Source organism: Megalops cyprinoides, chromosome 21, assembly GCF_013368585.1.
Source record: "Megalops cyprinoides isolate fMegCyp1 chromosome 21, fMegCyp1.pri, whole genome shotgun sequence".
NCBI classification, from domain to species: Eukaryota; Metazoa; Chordata; class Actinopteri; order Elopiformes; family Megalopidae; genus Megalops; species Megalops cyprinoides.
This window is the reverse complement of record NC_050603.1, coordinates 3,700,884-3,720,000: the sequence shown is the minus strand read 5'-3', so window position 1 is coordinate 3,720,000 and position 19,117 is coordinate 3,700,884. Positions and strand designations below refer to the sequence as shown.

At 44.3% G+C, this 19,117-nt stretch overlaps 1 protein-coding gene and 1 non-coding gene across 2 annotated transcripts; both read left to right on the top strand.

Moving 5' to 3' along the window:
- Positions 1–6,988: 6,988 nt before the first annotated feature.
- trnas-gcu lies at positions 6,989–7,070 on the top strand. Its single transcript has one exon. It is a non-coding gene; the product is annotated as a tRNA-Ser (tRNA).
- Positions 7,071–11,996: 4,926 nt separating this feature from the next.
- On the top strand, positions 11,997–18,303 carry slc39a7 (solute carrier family 39 member 7). The gene is made up of 8 exons (XM_036515910.1): positions 11,997–12,130; positions 13,148–13,653; positions 14,768–14,936; positions 15,186–15,266; positions 15,949–16,083; positions 16,675–16,833; positions 17,406–17,602; positions 18,011–18,303. Exons 2-8 carry the CDS (start codon positions 13,153–13,155, stop codon positions 18,263–18,265), a joined length of 1,497 nt encoding a protein of 498 aa, XP_036371803.1. The 5' UTR covers positions 11,997–12,130; positions 13,148–13,152; the 3' UTR covers positions 18,266–18,303.
- The last annotated feature ends 814 nt before the right edge of the window (positions 18,304–19,117 follow it).

The window sequence follows — 19,117 nt, the reverse complement described above, 5'->3', positions numbered from 1 at the left end:
CTTACTAAAGCATAAATTTTGAAAATCTTCACTTACACATTTGAGATTTGAGCTTTAGTAAGTAGTAACCCCTCTGCACAGTCATTCTCCTCGAAATAGATTTTATGGTTGATAGAATTGGGGGAAAGCCGTAATATTTGTGTTGTACTCGTCTTTAAAAGCATATCATAAATATATGCACACGTATTTATGTGTGCAACGGTATATTTTGTTATGGTCATAAACTATCACATATTGCGGCATAGAAATTTGCAGACAATAATTAATTTTTAAGCATCATATTGAGAACGTGTCACGATAATGAAGTTTTTAACTTTATAAGTGAACACATTGGTTTGCAATATAATTGGGAATTGTTTCTCAAAAAACAGTCCTGGGAAGACCAGACAATCTATTTGAAACAAATGAGGCTTTTGGTTTGATTTAGTACAGGGGATTTTATTTTTGCTTCTTACATTCATAATTTTGATTTGTTTTAGCCTCTGTCTTCCTGACTCCCCCCTCCTGCCCTAAACTTATCATGAATCTTCAGTTCAGTCTGTTTACCTAATCGCGTCACATGTGTGTATAACTGTGACAAACCTCTTATGGGATCTTGGTTTTGAAAACAGCAAATTTTCTATGAAAATTATATTGTATAAATAATTGTATAAATTGCAGAGTTCTACATGTCCTAAAGGTTTAAATCTCACACTCCTATTTTACAAAAGTCTTTCATACCACGATCAAGCACACAACTTATACACACAAAAATGGGCACATAAGATATATTAAAGGACAATACATACTCCATTTCAGTAAAGGTGCTGCTGTTTATTAGAATGACAGAAGATATGATGATACAATCACAGAAGAAAATAAAGAGGTAACAAGTAAATATGTAAAAAAAAACACAATAAACAAGTCATAAAGGTAGTATGAACATTATACTCGCAATCACTCGAAGTCAGTAGTTCAAGTTCAGCCATGTAAGGAACAGTTTAAGAGCCCGTACCAGCCAAAGCCATCCAATGTGTCCTTTTAATAGGAAATGCCAGACCTAAACACCCTTCATGCTGTCTTCCTCTATCACCAAATGACTACTTTAGAAGGCCCCTTTCTTATACTTACCCAGAAGTTGTGGGATACATGGCTGTGCAGATCTGACATTTTAAAACAGCTCTGCAATGGCAAAACTTAAAAGAAACAAACTACTTATTAGGCATAAAGATATGTACAGATGCACTGACGAGGAATGTCTCATTAAACTCTTTTGGAAAATACTCTCAACATACAGAATCAGAGAGTTCTGCCTGCGGAACACTCTCTAGGTTCCAGGAAGTAACCTGGTTAGTTGTCTCTGATCATATCTGGGACTTTAGGGTTGTGCTGTGGACAGTGACAAAAGAAAAATTAAAAGTGACTACAGTGAAGTGTAAAATATATTTTTCTTTAAGTTTCAGTTGAAGTGTATGTGTGTGAGCGATGTGTGAACGTGTGTACATATCTAGGTGTGATGAACATGTGTGTGCGCACATGTGTGTGTCAGATGTTTGTGTGTGTGTGTATGTGTGAGTGTGTGTGTGTGTGTGTGTGTGAGTAATGTGTCGGGGATTAGCCTCAGTGTGTGTCCACCCGTGATTAGCTCAGTCAGTGGGTCTGTTGTGCATTGAGTCGGCCCATTAGCATTTTAATGCCGTTTCCCTCTTGATCTCCCTCTGCATATCTCTCAGCCACACTCTCCTTTTCCTCCCTGTCCGGCTCTTTTTCCTACTTTTTCCTACTTTTTTTTTCTCACCAGCCCCTCTCTCCCTCCAGCTCACTTGCCTTCCAGCTTTACCGCCTACCTCTCTTTTTCCTTTCCGTCCACTTTCCCTCTCCCCCACCCTCCTTTTCTGCCAAAATCTCTCCCTCTCTGTTAATCCCACTCTTTCCATAAACCTCTTGCTCACCGTCTCTCACCCCAATCCCCTTCTCCCTCTCTTGCCTATTCTTTCTCTTCCTCTGGCCCCTGAACCCTGCCAGCACCCGCCCCCCCTACACACCACACACACACACACACACACACTCTCTCCCTGCACCCATTCATCCCCATTCTTCTCCCTCACTCCCTCTCTGTCCCTCCCTCTGGGGAGTTGAGGGAGTCAGGGGCGTGATGTCCATCCACAACTCCTGATTTCAGAGACTTAGACACAAGAATTGCGTTTGGACAATCAGCTCCGGACACCCAGGCACAAGAGGGAGGGACAGATGGACAGAAGGACAGATAAACCTGTGTGAAGAGCCAGACCTTCCTCCTCTTCCTCCTCCTCCTCACTGACTGACCAAGTAGCAAACCGTCCAGCTACGCTCCACTGACACTGTGAACAGCTAACAGTCACCTCTCTAAAGCAGCAGTCAAATGAACAGCAAAAAGATCAACCAAAGGGTGATCCTCCCAGTCAAACTGCTCAAAGAATAAAGAGAGAGTGAAAGAAAGAGTGCTTAGAAAACATTATAATGCACACACACATATATAAACATAAACTCTGCAAAAAAAAGATCAAAAAGAAAGACCAAAGATGTTTCTGCACTGAGCTTCTAATGTGTGTCATTCATTATTAAGCTTCTGTAACAAAATAAGTTTTTAAAACAGATGAAAATTATCACTTTAAGGCTCTGCACAATATTTCATAAATTAGACGCAATTAAAGAATTAAACAAATTAAAGCAAAGTCTTCAAAGAAAACAGAGCACATGATGAGAATTATGGTTCTCCAAACTGTCAGCTGTAAATATCAACAAAAAATATCCTACCCATAAATTGCACAAATTTGCCATGGTAAAACAGCCTGGTAAAATGTTTATATTTTAAAACGACTAACAAACGTCATATTACTATAGGTTATATCTAATCAGACATGCACTCTCATTTTTTCGGTTCTGGCCATTCTTAAAAAAAAAACTGACCCGCTCATTCCAGTGAATTCCATCATAAGAATAACCATTGTATGAATTAAACGATTCGTGCATTATTGTTCATATGTAGCAACTGTGTTAAAAAATGAGGATGCAGACTATGCAATAGGTGGTAAAGTATCCTATATTAAATCCACTCCACTTTGCCACCTGCAGATGACGTCAACAAATCCTCAGGTGGACCCGAGCAGTTGTAAAACGTACTCGCACGAAATTGACGCTTTCTGGAAAAAAAAGAAGAAGGAAAATCACGGCACCGGTCCTAACGTTAAATTCGCTGACGCTCAGGTGGGCAGCGAGGAACCGCGAATGAGCACGCGGCACCGGATGCCCTCTCCGCCGGAAAGGAATCCGACGTCAGTCCGGCGTCTGCAGAAAGACGGCATGCTGGCGCTCCGTTGTCAGTCGATGCAGATTCGGCCGCCGCCTCCAGCTCTGTCTCAGCGTTTCGGATACTTAGAGCACCGTCCTTACCTCGACTCCTGTTACGTTAGTTAGTTTTATCGTTGAAATTATTGCAGTACTTGTTTAAAATTATTTGATCGGCAGAATAAGGCAGTTGACCCCTTTCATAAGTTTTAAATGAATATCATGAACCAATACAGTGCATCGGCCTTTGGAAAATTAAAGGCCTGTCTTAAAAAAAACAAAAAAATCAAGTTCAAAGACTGACATGAACCATGGTGAACTATTGACCACAAAACTGACTCATCACAATACTTAAGATACAAAATATCCCAAAATGTCTTTATGTGTTGATTACCTTCTTAGTTTTCTCCTATTTCCTTTCTCTCTTTCTGTCTTTCTTACTCGTGGGTTTGTTCCTCATTTTCTGCTGAAGTCCGTGTGCTGTTTTCACATCTAACTCTCCCTCTGTGTTTCCACGTTCTTCTCTCTCCCTCTGTCCAACCCTTTCTGTCTGTCCCTCTCTCTGTCTTTCGATTTCCTTCCCTCTCCCTCTTTCTCTCTCCGTCCCTCTCTCTCTCTCTCTCTCTCTCTCTCTCTCTCTCTCTCCCTCTCTCTCTCTATCCCTTCTTATTTCATGCAGGACTGGGGTTTCCTAAGAGACTGGGCTTCAATGGAGAAAATCTCTTTTGCTACAATAAACTCGAAGGCAGAGGGGAGAGAGAGGGAGGGAGGGAGGGAGGGAGTCGCGGAGGGAGGGAGGGACGGGAGGGGTGCAGAGAGAGGGAAAGATAGAGACACAGATGCCGGGTGGAGGCAACACAAAATCAAAAATCTAAATAAGTGTCTGCATCTGTGTGATTTTGGGCATCAATGGTCTGTTGGGGTATCAAACTGCGCCCACTTCAACCCCACTGGCTGGACTGGGTGCAGAAGGCAGAGCAGTTTGGAATTTGGTGTCGAACGTTTGACTTGCCTTCTCCTAACCTGCTCTAACATCCTAAGCAAAAGTTTGCTCTTTGCTCTGTGGGTCATCTGTGCTTTATTTTTTTTTATCTATGTGTGATTGCGAGTGACAGCACTAGGATAACTCAAACTACCTCCACCTCACCTCTGTCTGAACAGCAATATCCCACCCAATAACATCAGGGCTTAACACTACTAAAATAGTTTCAACCAAAGCACCTCCACAGAGAGTCAATTGAAATGGTGCCTCATATGTACAAATGTTTCGTCACTCTATGAACCGTAAGAACCTAAAGCGGACCTTTTGCACATCTCATCAGGGAATTAAAGCTAAACCAGGCTCTGCCTTGTGATTTGGAACTGATTGCATGTAAGCTCCTGGACACATTTGCAATTTCATATGTATCACAAGTATATAAATCACATCGCTGGAAATTGGAAAGATTACAGACATGCTTTCCTAGGCCTTTATAGCATTAGCAACTGGTACTACAGAGACACATGCAGTCCATAACAACAGTATTTTATCCTTATTTGTGTGATACATGCCGGTTTAAATTTGTAATGGCTGTGACAATGACTTAATCAGATTGTGCTGCTCCGAAGCTCCACGGCACCATGAATCGCTTTGGGGGGGGGGGTGGGGGGTGTCCTGGCAGATTGGCCACACCTCGGTTCAATGAAGTTATTTCCAGGGCCTTGTCCATCTGTTACCGTGGCAGCGGTGACCGCCGCGTTGCCATGGCAAGGTCCACACAAAAGGGCGTGGCGTGGGAAAGAGTCCAGGGGTCAGGAGTGAGGGTCGCGGGGTCATGGAGGGTCACAGCCAGCTGGACAGCAGAAAAGGGTGGATGTGGGTGAGAAAAAGGGGTGGCAGGTTAACATGGGAGTTGGCCGACTGGACACAACGGGACATTAACATTGAACTGAGAGGCGATAAAAGAGAGATTCTGAGAGAGGGGGCCACCGGCCGGCCCTTTTTTTTTTTGGGAGGGGGGGGGGCTGCCTGCATGGCCACTATAACCCACTAGTGTCTAATCGTGCGTAGCATTTGACAGGCAATTGACTCCCGTCAATGCCCGCGCAAATTCAGCTATTGAGACCCACTGTGGGCCCTGCGCATGGGATAAGTGACACTCAGGGAGACTATCGTGTGTTTGCCCACTGCATTCGGCTCGCTTTCAAAAAGATCTCAAAATCCCCGCTGAACAACAAAAGACAATGAGAAGCCCACATATCAAGGTTGCTCAGTGCACACACACACACACACACACACACACACATACACACACAGAGTTACACTTATACACACACTTCAGGGTCCCTAAAGTGAAATTGATTCTGAGAGTTTAGGTTTGTACGGGATTTGGACTCTCATAACAACATAAATGTCTGCAAAAGTCTACCACTGAAGACTTCAGGAATCTTCAAATGTATGTAATAAAGACCTCTTTTAATTAAAAACTGTGTCACCCACTAATTTCCTTTGATTTATACTTACGTTAAAAAGGTTCTGGTTAGTTGAAAGTATTGTTTATATCTTGAAGCTGTTATAACTTAAAGGAGTGGAAGACTGAAGGTTCAGGGCGTAAGACCACACATGAACCCTGAATGAGATCCCACTGTTTCCCCAAACCCCCCCTGATATTGAATAACACAGAGTTTAGGCCTTGCTCATGAGCAAAAGGTGTTATTAAAGGTAGATCCAACCCAGAACCAAAATCAAACCAAATGAAATTTCATAGAGGACAAGAGATTATAGTGGGCAGATTATAGATTATAAGAACCATTACATCTGCAGCACCCCCCCCCCTCCCCAACACACACACACACAGCAGTGTGGCACATTCTTTCAGAAACAGGAGAGAATCACGATAAAAAGCCGTGATGCAACCATGATGTGTGGCCGTAATAAGATTAGATCCAAGGCATGCAAAAACATACCAATGTTACTCTAATGCACTGTTTGACATCTTTTGCGGATCTTCAGAAATGGTTGTCAGAGAGAGGTGAGGAACAAAGGAATTAGAATGTGATGGTAGATATGCCTTAGATATGCCTAAGAAGAGCAGGGGGGAACTTCAGCCCTAAGCTGACAGCTCAATCTTCTCGAGACTGAAAGGTAAACCTTTTTGGAGTGTTTCAGGTTTTCTTTTTTTTTTGGATGCAGGAGTCACAAGCAATATCACAAGCAGACAAAGTGAACATGTGAAATTTATTTGGGAGTTCGTCTCGTGTTCGTGTTCAAACTATGCACACAAGAAATGAAAACAAGAAAAGAAATTGTACATTGACTTGATTTGAGTTGAAAGTGATGTTTTCTTTGCAGGTGCAGTGCTTGTCTTCATGGTCAGAGTTCAGAAAAATTACAAAAAAAGAGCAATGGACACTTCTTTGTAAGCAGAGTCAATAACATTTCACTGTTTGAAGCCTCAAGAACCTAGAAAAAGAGGAAAAGTGTGAGCGTGCTTCCTTCCTGTTTCTCTAATTGACCTCTTCCCATATTCAAGTGACACAGGAAGAACTTCTGCTCCTGCTTCCTCTCCCTGGCCAAGAATGGCAGCAGTCAAAGCCATTGTTCTTTTTGCCTGCTGTGAAATTCGCAAGAAGTGTTGAAAATGAGCTCTGGTAGTCAGCTTGTGTTGACAATCAGGTGTGGCAACCTGTCTGCCTGTGAGCAGACGAGGTGGCCGAGTGGTTAAGGCGATGGACTGCTAATCCATTGTGCTCTGCACGCGTGGGTTCGAATCCCATCCTCGTCGTTAACTGGTATGTTTTGAAATGTGATTGTATTGCCCTCAAAAATGACTACACTTCCAAATACAAGCACATGTGTTTGCATGACTTAGAAAGAAGAATTTAACATGAGGTGTGCAAATGTTTTGTGGGGTGGCAGTGTAACATAGTGGTTAAGGAGCAGGACTTGTAACTGGAAGGTGGCCAGTTTGATTCCACACTGGGGCACTGCTGTTGTACCCTTGGGCAAGGTACTTAACCCACAATTGCCCCAGTAAATATCCAGCTGTATAAATGGATAACATTGTAAAAAACACTGTAACCTACGTGAGTTGCTCTGGATAAGAGCGTCTGATAAATACCAATAATGTAATGTAAAAATGTAATGAGCAGACAACACTGACACTGAATGGTTTTTTAATGGTCAATTTTCAGTTAATTGCATACAACACAGCCCATATCCTGCAACCCAGTACGCTGGAATATATTTGGGGAAAAATAGCTGCGTCTTCTTTTATTTTGAATTATTTTCATCAGTTTTGACTTACCACAGAGTTGATTCTTACCATCGACTTGATTCTTACCATAGAGTTGATTCTTACCATAGAGTTGGAGGAAATTCAGCTGAGAGTGACAGCAATGTCTAGATAGGCTTGCAAACATGACGTTAGAAACGCATGGGCCTCCTGCTTGACAAAACCTTATTATAATGAACGTGAAATATGAGAAAAATGAGAACCTTCAACCTGTGTTTTGTGGTTCATATGGAAAAATACAAACAAATCCACACTCCATGTTATGTTCAGGGCACACTACTGTCAGACCCTGGGAAGGAGTGAAATAATTCTGCCTGAACAACTGAAGCTGTTCTTAAATGTTGGTGGATATTGTTAGTGCAGAATAGCCTAGACCTTACCTAGGAGCCTGGACATCATGTGTGAATGTACTTGGATGCTTCTGAGCCAAATTTCAATGCGAACAGAACAGGCTTTTTAGCTTGATCTGCTCAATAAATATCGACAAACATTTGGGAGCAACTTCTGTGTGCAGGTAATATTAAACTGCTGGTACTTTGCTTGCACCTGATACAAATTCACATGCGTGTATTTCTTGTGCTCCAAGGTCCTGTGAAAGAAGCTGAGAAGCAGACAAGGAATAATTTGTGAGGATAAAATGCGCGGGAAGCCCATGATAAATTCAAAAAAGCTTTATTTAGTAGATGGGGAGACTTTTTTGGGGGGGGGTGAGACGTGAGAAACGAGGAGACCGAAGTGTGCGATTAATCACCCTGAGAGTGAAAGAGGACGGGGCTCAGACGCAGGACAGAAAGGGACGTTTTACCTTGAACTCTGGCTACTCCGTCTAGAGGGCGGGGTCAGCGATTGTGTCAGAGTCAGGCAAGGTCACTGGGGGGAGGAGTGGGCCAGAGCGAGGGGCGACCCAGGGTCAAGGGGGAATCGACACGGGGGTAAAGCTGGGGGCGGAGGTGGGGGGGCGGGGGGCAGATGCTGAATGTGCAAATGCCCGCCAATCGAAAAAAGTGGTACTGATTTACATTCCTATAATCCATCACTTTTCCCGCCTCTGTCTCAGGGGGTGGGGGGGTGGGGGGGGGGGGCTGGTGAGTGTGTGTGTTGGGGGGGGGGCAGCTCTCCCCAAAGAGAAAGTAGAGAGTCAAGACCGTGAGACTGAGAGAGAGAGAGGCAACGAAAGGCTGTATGGGACACTCCACTGGATTTGTGAATGCCTGTCTCATTCTGACATTGATCTGTTCGGTCTTCCTAAGGCCAGACACCCAGCGATGAGCCAGAGGTTTGAGGCTGAGCTTGAGGTTCTCAATTTTAGATTTTTAAAATGATTTTTAAAAAACAGGCATGTACTGTATGAGGAAGCAGAGAAGTTTCTGGATGCTGAATGCAATGACTTAAGTGGCATTAAGGGACAAATAAATTATCCTGTTTGCGCCTGTTCTGTTTTATTACTATATTACTTCTGCACTATCTCTTTTTCCACTCAAGGAATATCTTGCACGTTTCCTGTAGATATCAACGTGTTATTGTAGAGCTGTCTTTTGATTACCTGACACCATTACAAATTAGTAATATCAATTAAATACATTTGTTCAAAACCCATTTGATGTTTTCTTTTAATTTAGAAATTCTTGAAAATGTTACTTATATTCTTTAACTGAATGATGTCTGCATCATCAGAGAAAAAGCTTGAGCAATTTGAAAAATCATTTTAAATACATTCAGATGGCATGAAATGTTATGCTGCACAATTTCCAATAAAGAAGGGTAAAAAACAAGGCAGAGGTGGTGTTGGAGGGACAGACAGTTTTACATCACTTACATCTTGCGGTCATATCACCTAATGATACAGATTGGACTTTGAGTGGAGCCATTCAGACGAGGCTCACACACTACAACACTGGCGTCTCACTCTGAATTATAACCTGGAGTTCTAGAATCATTTCTCTCTCTCTCTCTCTCTCTCTCTCTCTCTCTCTCTGCAATGATGGGAGATGGAGCTCTGTGACATTCTGAGACCAGATATCAACAGGTATCGCACAGCTGTATTCTGTCATCTGCAATATAGTCATTTTTGTCACACTGAAAGCAGGGCATTTTTGTACGTTGTAACTGTATTGTATGTTGTAAAATTACAATTTATTCTACCATTTCATACATGACACACAACCATCAACAAAGCACGCAACACAGACAACTACTACTATTTCATTTGATAGTACATAATTCATCTGATTTTGTTCCTAACCAAGTCATATTAATTGTGCGGGACCAAACTCAGGGGAGAATCAAATACTTTGGACGTTACTACAACATTACTAGATGACTTCAATGATGTCATTAATGGCCAGGCATCTGACAAAAGAAAATAAACACCACCCCATGTAAGGCTCTGCATTTTGGCAATATGAGACTGAGGTCAGATTTTTTATTTTTTTATGGGGGTCAAAAAGAGAGTGCACATAATACAAAAATGACCTGAGATTCTATAGCAGCTCTGAGCAAGGAGCATGACACTGCTTACAGGAATAGGAAATCCAAAGAGGAGTATCCAGAAAAAAAAACTGTAAAGAAAAATGCTTATAATAAAATTATACAATACCATAGACCACATTTACTGGTCACCAAACAATTAAAAAGATACAGAAATTCCAGAGAAAAAAGGGGGAATGGCAACAAGGATTGTTCCTGATTTAAAGAGACTTCATTCCCAGTGCACAGAGGCTAAGGGTTTGACTGAAGAACACTACAATATTCATATTACATATGGTGCTGCTTGAAAGTATGTGAACCTCGTGTGAAAGTCTAGATTTTTTTGTTTTTACCATGAAATGTTTACTTAAGAAGAACCAGTGTTTTTTAGGACATAACAGCTTTATATTTGCCAATTCCAAATGTTGGTTTTGAGGAAATCATGCATGTGGTAGAAAAACAAAATTAAAAAGGAATTAGTGCAGGTGCAAAAATAAGCGAACCTCAAGTTGCATTGGATAAATCAAGTAGGTAAGTAGAATCAGGTGGGTAAATAATTAGGTACCAAATCAACCAATCAAAGGAGAGATCTATAGGAAAGAGTTTGTGAGGAACTGTGATAAACAGATCAGAAATGTGATCAGTTTGGTGTGACCCACATGGGTGAATGCACACACACCGTGCCAAGAGGAAAGCAAATCTCACAGGACATCAAGAAGAGGGTAGTGTGAACACGTCAGTCTGGGCAAGGCTGTAAAATAATCAAAAAGATTTGAGCTCCATCAGCTCCATGACTGTGATGCAAATAATTAAAGTTGAATGAGAGCATTTAACATGATGGCAGCTCAGCCCAGAAGTGGATGCCCTTCTAAAATATCCCCAAGAGCCACAAGAAAAATAATAAATCAGGTAAATATCTAGAGATTTGCAGACCCCCCATTTTATCATGTCGGGTGACTGTGCATGCTTCAACAATAAGAAGAACACTGAATTAAAATGGCATTCATGAGGGGATTGACAGGAAGAAGCCTTTGCTATCAAGAAAGAACCAAACTGCTGTCTTAAGTTTGCCGGAGACCACGTGAACAAACCTGAAAGTTTTGAGTCCAAAATTGACCTTTTCTGTCACAATCGAAATCGCTATGTTTGGTGAAAATCCAACACTGCCTTCCACCAATAGAACCTAATCCCAACAGTCAAGCATGGTGGTGGAAATGTCGATATATATATATATATATATATATAATATATATATATATTAGATGCTTTTGTTTGTGTACCTTATTTAGAATTGGGGTTTTGACAAAGATTTTAAAAGTTTATTTTAATATTTTATACAAAAATAACGACCATTCCTGTAGGGTTCACAAACTTTCAAGCAGCACTATATTCACTGTCAGTAACGTTAATTGACATTGAGGCTTGTGCATACAGTTTTTACTATGTCACTTTATAATAAACGATTTGAACAATACACTTAAATGTGAAATCGAAAATAATTAATGAGTCCAACGATTCATATGACTGGATCTGAATTCTAGAATCGCCAATGTGCACAAAAACTGTGTACTGTACAAAAAAGTGTAGAGTATCTAGGTGCTGAGTCAGCATCTGTGCTGCACTTTTACAAATTAACAAGATTTTTCCTTGTATACAAAGGCAACTTGTAGCCTACAGCCACAGCGTGCATAACTAGCATGCTAGTCATATGTTTGTATTAATCTACGAGCTGCATTCCGCTCGGGTATTATTTTAATTGGGCTGCTACAGCTTGTATGCACATCAGCTTTCCTGTTCTGTGTGAGGTCCCGCATTCATCTCGGAATATCCGGCTGTCTCTTCAGGATTGGACCGCTTCAGCAGAGCAAATCTCACGATCTTTTAAGCACTCAACCAGGGGATTAAGCCAGGCTGACGAAATCTCGCGAGAATTGATTGAGTTGACTAGATGCCACGTCTGAGAAAGAATACTCGTTGAGAAGCGGTACTATCAAAGCACAAGTAACCATAATAAAATATTTAAACGGTTAGCATATACATATTTGCACCATAGGCTATTAACAGCAGCACGGTTCTACAGACTGGTAAGAAATATATTGTTTCGCTGCAAAATCATCTTCCTTCCTCGGTCCAGCGACAAGTTCCAATCAAATAAAGCTAGCTTAGTTGGCTAGTGCCTGCATAGCCAGCTCCAGTTAGCATGCTAGCTACGTTGATGTGTTTCTCGTCTTTTTCATTTAGAGATGAGCATCCCGCCGGCTGTGTAACAAATGCAGTTGCCTTAACTGTCCCAGCTGTTAATCATAGTGGTAAAAGGGTGTTCACCAGGGGCTGGACTTTCAAAGGTGTCTTATAGGAACTGTATGCAGACACTCAAACTAGTAGGTAGCCGGCTAGCAAGCTAAAGTTTCATAGACACGTCCTTTCTAGGCAGCTGGGTACCTAAGTTAAGGATAATTTGTTGCGATGAGAAGTCTTGAAAGTCAGTGCAGTCGTGGTACTAGATCGACAGATGGCTGCGTTTGTAGTCTGTCTGTCCTCGAAAGCTCCGGCAACGCTAGCTAGTTGTCTATATAGTTTTGGTTCATTTTGTATTCACGTATGCTTACAACAGCTACCATGCTAACCAGCTAGCTAGGTGGCTTCTGTATGAATTTCTTCATTGGTCGCATGTCTGTTTACTTGAGAGTGTGTTGTTCAAGAGACCTGATGCAATAGTGTTTTTTAATGAATCAGCGTTGCCAAATGTGTCTAGTCCATGCCATGTTTTGAATCGCTGCGTGCCATCAACGCATTACCGTTATCCTGAGAACTCATCGTATATTGCGTGCTATTGATATGTTGTACACCTTAATATTTTCATCTGTTTATGCGAAATAGCTGGAGCCTATTGCCGCATGAATGCATTATGTCCTTTTGGCAGTACTGCTTGGAGGATACGCCGTTGTTGCATATTTTCCTATGTAAATAATGCGTTTGTCTTCCGCCCTGAAACCTCAAACATTTGCAAAGTATGGAAGCTATAGCAAGGCATTTGTCGAGCCTGTAAGTAACAGGATTGTGGTCTGTTAATTGGAGTACGTGCTGTGTCTGGCCTGCAGGTGTCATGAGGGTCTCTCACAGTCTCCTGATGTTTGCGTTGCTCTGCGTCTGGACGCTGCTGATAGCAACCCGGTCCAGTCAGGCCCACTCCCACAGTCACCATGGGCACGCACATTCGCACGGTCACCATGGCCACGCACACTCGCACGGGGGCGGCGGTTGCCACGGCCACAGCCACTCCCACGAGGCCCACGGGGTGAAGATGCACCACGGGGCCAGCAAGTGGAGCGCCGAGGCCAACCTGCCCCCGCCTGAGGAAGTCCACGACCACGGTCACGGTCACGCACACGAGCATGACCACGGTCACGGTCACGGTCACGCGCACGAGCATGACCACGGTCACGGTCACGCGCACGAGCATGACCACGGTCATGGTCACGCGCACGAACATGACCACGGTCACGGTCACAGTCATGAAGATGCCCACGGTCACTCCCACGGAGCGGAGCGAGAGAAGAGGGAAGCGGAGGGAGAGAAGAGGAACATGGTGGAGCTCTGGATGCAGGTGCGGAGACGCTGGGCTACTGCTGCACATCACTGTGCCCCTCTCCCCTCTACAGCACTGACCTCTGATCAGCTCTCAGCCAGTGGCCACTCTGTGTAAACTGCTCCGGGAGCTGATCTGAGATCACTGTTACTGAGGAGAGTTAGCAAAGAGGGAGTGGTTTGAGGTGCAGCCTGTATCTGAATACTGGTCTATGGCAGTGGTTGTGGTTGTAGGAAGCCTGGATACAGATGACAATATTGAAAGCGATCATTAACTAGTCACAGTATGTGTGTGTTCCACAAATGAAGTATGCAACAGTTACAGGAGAATGAGGGTACTTCACCTGATGGTGGGTGGTGCTTTGATTAGATCTTCAGTATCACCAATCAATACACACTCTTGCTCTCTATAGGAAAGCGCAGTTGGTTTAGATATGTGAGTTACGGACTACACATGATGGCTTCAGCCATTTTGGGGGTCATGAAGTCTCATTCGCCTGTCACGAGTACACAGTTGGAAGCTGCACTTGATACTATGAGAAAGTGAACATGGTGAATAGCTAGTGAGTAGTTCATTTTGTCACCTGGAGGAATTTAGCAGCTCTACAGGGAATTAGGAAGCAAGACGTCTTGGGAAAGTGTAAGACAGGCACCCAGTTTTAGATGGAGCCTAAAAAAGAGCGGTAGTGTTTGCAGTCATTTGTAAGACTACCTCCCTGTAGGGAAGAGGAAATGGCAACTCATTGTTTACTTGTGAAGGCTTTGTGTAAACAGTCCTTTCTCCAAGCAGGATGACAACGTAAGCAAAGACAAAAAAGTTTTCACTTTTCACAGACTTCAGACTTGTTACTGAGAATTTATCCTTTTGTTTGACAGCTACTCTCTGTAGTAGAAATGTTTTGTAATAAGAAGAGAAGTGAAAAATACAGGCATGACATTTGTGGCAAACATTTGAAACTTCCTCTCATATAGCCTAATTTATGATTAAAAAGAAACCCCAGGATGCTGTCTCAAGCAGTGGGGTTTCCGAGGCCACAGGGAAAGTGTGCAGATGCCCAATACAACATATTCTCTGTTACGTCAATCATCTCAGTGCTCCTCTCTGCCTCTGTCCCTGTTCTGACCCAAATCAGGCGATCGGGGCCACTCTGCTCATCAGCGCCGCCCCCTTCCTGATTCTGTTCCTCATCCCAGTCCAGTCCAACACGGACCAGCACCAGAATCTCCTGAAGGTGCTCCTGAGCTTTGCCTCGGGTGGGCTCCTGGGAGACGCCTTCCTGCACCTCATCCCTCACGCGCTGGGTTCGTACAGATCCTCCTCTCCCGGCGGACCCACGCGGTTCTGATCCTCGGACTCCTTTAAAATTGTGTATAAGCGCGTCCTGTCAGTGTGGGTGTATGTGTTAAATTCGTCGACTCTCTGTGAATCCATTTGAATTCCTATTATGAGCTGTGAACTGTGAAGACTTGGTGTTCATCTCTCTCTCTCTCTCTCTCTCTCTCTCTCTCTCTCTCTCTCTCTCTCTCTCTCTCTCTCTTTAATTTTCTCAGAGCCCCACTCTCACCATGGCGACACGGAACACGGCCATTCACATGCCAGTGCTGAGTCACATGATCATGGCCACTCGCATGGTAGGAACAAAGATCTTGTATAGCGACAAGATGTCAAACTAAATCAATGAATCTGACATTGAAAATAAAGTTCTTGCCACTGTCTTTTCCCTCACCCCAGCTCCTTTGCCCTTTGATCCTGTAAATGGGTTGTCTTGAACACCTTAGCCAAGCTAGGGGGAATGCAGTGTGTAGTGTACATAGATCCTAACAGTGTGTGATTTTAGAATGAATTTCGATTTGTTTTCAGAAAACAGTTTTTGATTAGTATTCCTGTAATTTACCAGCATAATGGCAAAAGACTAATGACATTGGTCTGTATTAGTGGCAATGGCTTGTGTGTTAGGCTTCGGCAGGTGCGGATTTCAGAGTTTTGGTAAGTAATTTCTTTGACTCTGCGCACTTCGATTTGGGTAATATAAAGCAGTCTTCTGAGTACATTTAGATGGAGATTCTTATGTCCAGAACAACTGTTAAATCAAATGTAAATTTGATTGTGAGAAGTGAGAGGAACTTCATTAAGGGGAAAAGGGAACAAATGATTATGCAGCCATTTTATTTCCCTGTCTTTCCTGTCTGTGTTGTGTATGAGTGAATGATCTAAGCCACGGTGTCCAACATAAGGCGTGAGCGCGTGATGTAGCCTGAGAATGCGTGTCAGAGCTTTTTCTCTCACTGATGCAGTTCCGCGTCTCGCCTGCAGGTGGAGCCCACGGCCACATGATGTCAGTGGGGCTGTGGGTCCTGGGCGGAATCGTGGCCTTCCTCGTGGTGGAGAAATTTGTGCGTCTCCTGAAGGGAGGACACTCCCACTCCCACTCACACGCCCACTCCCACGGTAGGTGCCCACTCCAGGTCCAACTTTCAAAACAAATTGGCTGCCAAGGCCTGAAGCCGAATAGCTTTAAAGAATAAAAGTATCACGTTGCTGAAATGAGATGACCTGTTTCCCGTGTGTCTGTGGTAAGGTGACCAGATCACTCTGGAACCACCAAAGGTCACTAACACATACACAGTTTGCTTTGCCTCCTCGCAGACAGAATCTAATTTTGTGTTGTGTTTGTGTTCACCATATCCTGGCTGAACACTTGCGACTGTGTTCTTGTTAGGGTCATCATGCAGGAACGGGTTAAACCCTACTTGATCCATATATCCATCAGAGCACCACCTACCACCCTGTTGACTTCTACTGTACAGCTGAGACTTAGTCAGCACTTGTATTGAGGATTTGGGGCGGGGCGACGGGGGATGCTTCCTGGAAAACCAGATGGCTGCTGCATGTGGTGTTTTTGGCCAGTAGAGGCAGTCTTATCTCAGCATCTATTGCAAATAAATGACCAACGCGGTGGTTGTGACGCGCAGCGGTGGGAGATGCTAAATGACACATTCAATTGTATGAAAGTGCAGCTTTTCCATCTCCTCATTCCAGCTACTCCCAAAGCCAAAGAGAGTGATGGAGAGGAGGAGGAAGAGGAGGAAAAGGAAGAGAAGGAAGAGGAGGCAGCTGAAGACAAGGATGGAGTGAAACAAAGGAAAAAGGACACTACAGACAAAAAGACACCAGAGGAGAAGGAAGAGAAGAGCTCCGGTGAGGGTGTTGGAGCCCTGTCATTGTGCACTGTAACATCTCTCGTGGTTCACTACATTATCTTTTGTAGCATTACACTACGATGCATTACGCTATCATGTGTTGTCATTCATGGTCTACTTCATTATGTCTCATAAACACTGTTGGTGAAAACATTTGTTACCATTTTCCAGTATATGCAGCAGGGGTATTACTGCTTACAAAGAATGTGGCAGTGCGGGAACTAGTTAAGGTTTTGGGATGGCTCTCAGGTGTGGTACCTTTGTTGTGCTAAACCTGGGTTTGCTCGATCAGCAGTGCGAACGGATAAGGTGTAAAGTACATGCAAGTGAAGAGAGAGTGAGGCTTCATGAGCCCTGCTATTGGTGGAGCTGTCATAGCATAATTGTAACACTTACCATTAATGCATTGGTTTCCACCAATCGAATTGTTAAACTGTTGGGAGCAGAGTATTCTGATCTGTTACAGCAACTCAGTGATTGACAGATCAGTGCACATCCATTTCCCATGACCACTGTGCTCTGTGTAAGCACATGAGTAATGATGTCACCCTTTTTGGCCCCACCCACCAGACATCAAGGTGTCAGGCTACCTGAACCTGGCAGCCGACTTCACGCACAACTTCACGGACGGGCTGGCCATCGGCGCCTCGTTCCTGGTGGGTCCGGCGGTGGGCGCGGTCACCACCCTCACCATCCTCCTGCACGAGGTGCCCCACGAGATCGGCGACTTCGCCATCCTCGTCCAGTCAGGCTGCACCAAGAGGAAGGTACGCGGCGGGAGAGGGGAGCGTGATTGGTATGCGTATCTCCTGAGGATTCTGTCCTTCAGCAGTGACTCCCTGGCTGAATGCACTAATCGTCACTGAAGTAGAGCTGGGCAGAGGGAGGTTTCTGAATCAGACCAACGGCCCAGTGCACTTAGGACAGCTTAAGGCATGTGATTGGCTAGAAGTGAGTTAATGTGTATAACCAGACCAGCGCTGGGTTTGCCTGGGCCACTAAAACCTGTGTTTAGTGGGCCTTCTGTATTTACCTTGAGTTTGTAATGTTAATAACTGAACTTTATTTCCCTCTCTTTTACCCAATCCCCCCTTTCTCTTTGTCTGTCTCCCCCTCTCTGTCCATCTCTCCCCTGCCTCCTCTCTCCTTCTCTCTCTCACTCTCTGCCTTGTCAGGCCATGAGTCTTCAGCTCCTGACTGCCATAGGAGCGTTGGCGGGTACCGCCTGCTCCCTGTTGGCCGAGGGAGTGGGTGCGGCCGCCACGGCCTGGATCCTCCCCTTCACGGCGGGCGGTTTTGTTTACATCGCCACGGTGACGGTGCTGCCCGAGCTGCTGGTGGGCCGGTCCTCTCTGGGCCAGTCGTTGATGGAGATCCTGGCCCTGCTGTTCGGAGTGGGAATGATGGTGCTGATTGCTGAGTACGAGTGAGAGAGAGTGACAGAGAGGGAGAGATGGAGGGAGAGAGGAAGAGGGAGAGAGAGTGGAAGGGGGGACAGTGGGGGGGAGAAAGGGGGAGAGAGAGAGGCAGAGATTGGGGAGAAGAGGGATGGAGGAAGGGGGGGGTGAGGGTGTGAAAGAGAGGGGGAGATGGAGGAAAAGGGGGAGATTGAGAGAGGAGGGGATGTAAAGTTTCGGCATATGAGCAAAAAGGTTTCAATGTAGTAATTTTAATGTCCCCGTTGATGAGCACGGTTGGGGCGAAAGCAAGAACGGTTTGGAATAGAGTGATGTAAAGCCTGACAGAACGAGAAGGAGAGAGCGGTGACTCGTTCGCCGGACACAGGGAGGCCCGAGGGAGGACTGCACTGTATCGTATCAACAACAGAAAACAAACCGATGACAAACAGCATTTCAGAGTGAGGCAGTGACAGAGAAAATGGCTGGAGAAAATGGGAAGGAACATTATCTTCATGGACAGGAAAGAGGGGCGGGGTCAGTGTCTGGCGGGAGGAGTCCACTGAGGTCATCAAGCTGAGACGGAGAAGGGGCGAGAGACCACTTGGGAGTTGTAGTCCATTATCCATCCATCCATGTAGATATCGTTTCTCAGAGTCCCAGAGAGCGACAAGAAGTAAATTTGATGTAAACAGATGTATTTTTGTTCCTCATTCTCCACAGCTGTAATACTTTTGGTCTGTGTTGCTGTGCAGCGGTTGTCTTGTGGGGATTCGGGGGGGGGGGGGGGGGGGGTTCCTATCAGCGTAAGCGGGAATTCGAGCAGGGTTGCCAGGCTTATCAGATACATGTAAACTTTCTTTATTGCTTACCTGCATTTAGAAA

What these genes read in the sequence shown, in the direction of transcription:
- slc39a7 (XM_036515910.1), top strand. Translation starts at nt 13,153, where the DNA reads ATGAGGGTCTCTCACAGTCTCCTGATGTTTGCGTTGCTCTGCGTCTGG. An exon ending in TGATCATGGCCACTCGCATG is followed by an intron (nt 15,267 to 15,948) that starts GTAGGAACAAAG and finishes TCTCGCCTGCAG; the next exon opens with GTGGAGCCCACGGCCACATG. An exon ending in CTCACACGCCCACTCCCACG is followed by an intron (nt 16,084 to 16,674) that starts GTAGGTGCCCAC and finishes TCCTCATTCCAG; the next exon opens with CTACTCCCAAAGCCAAAGAG.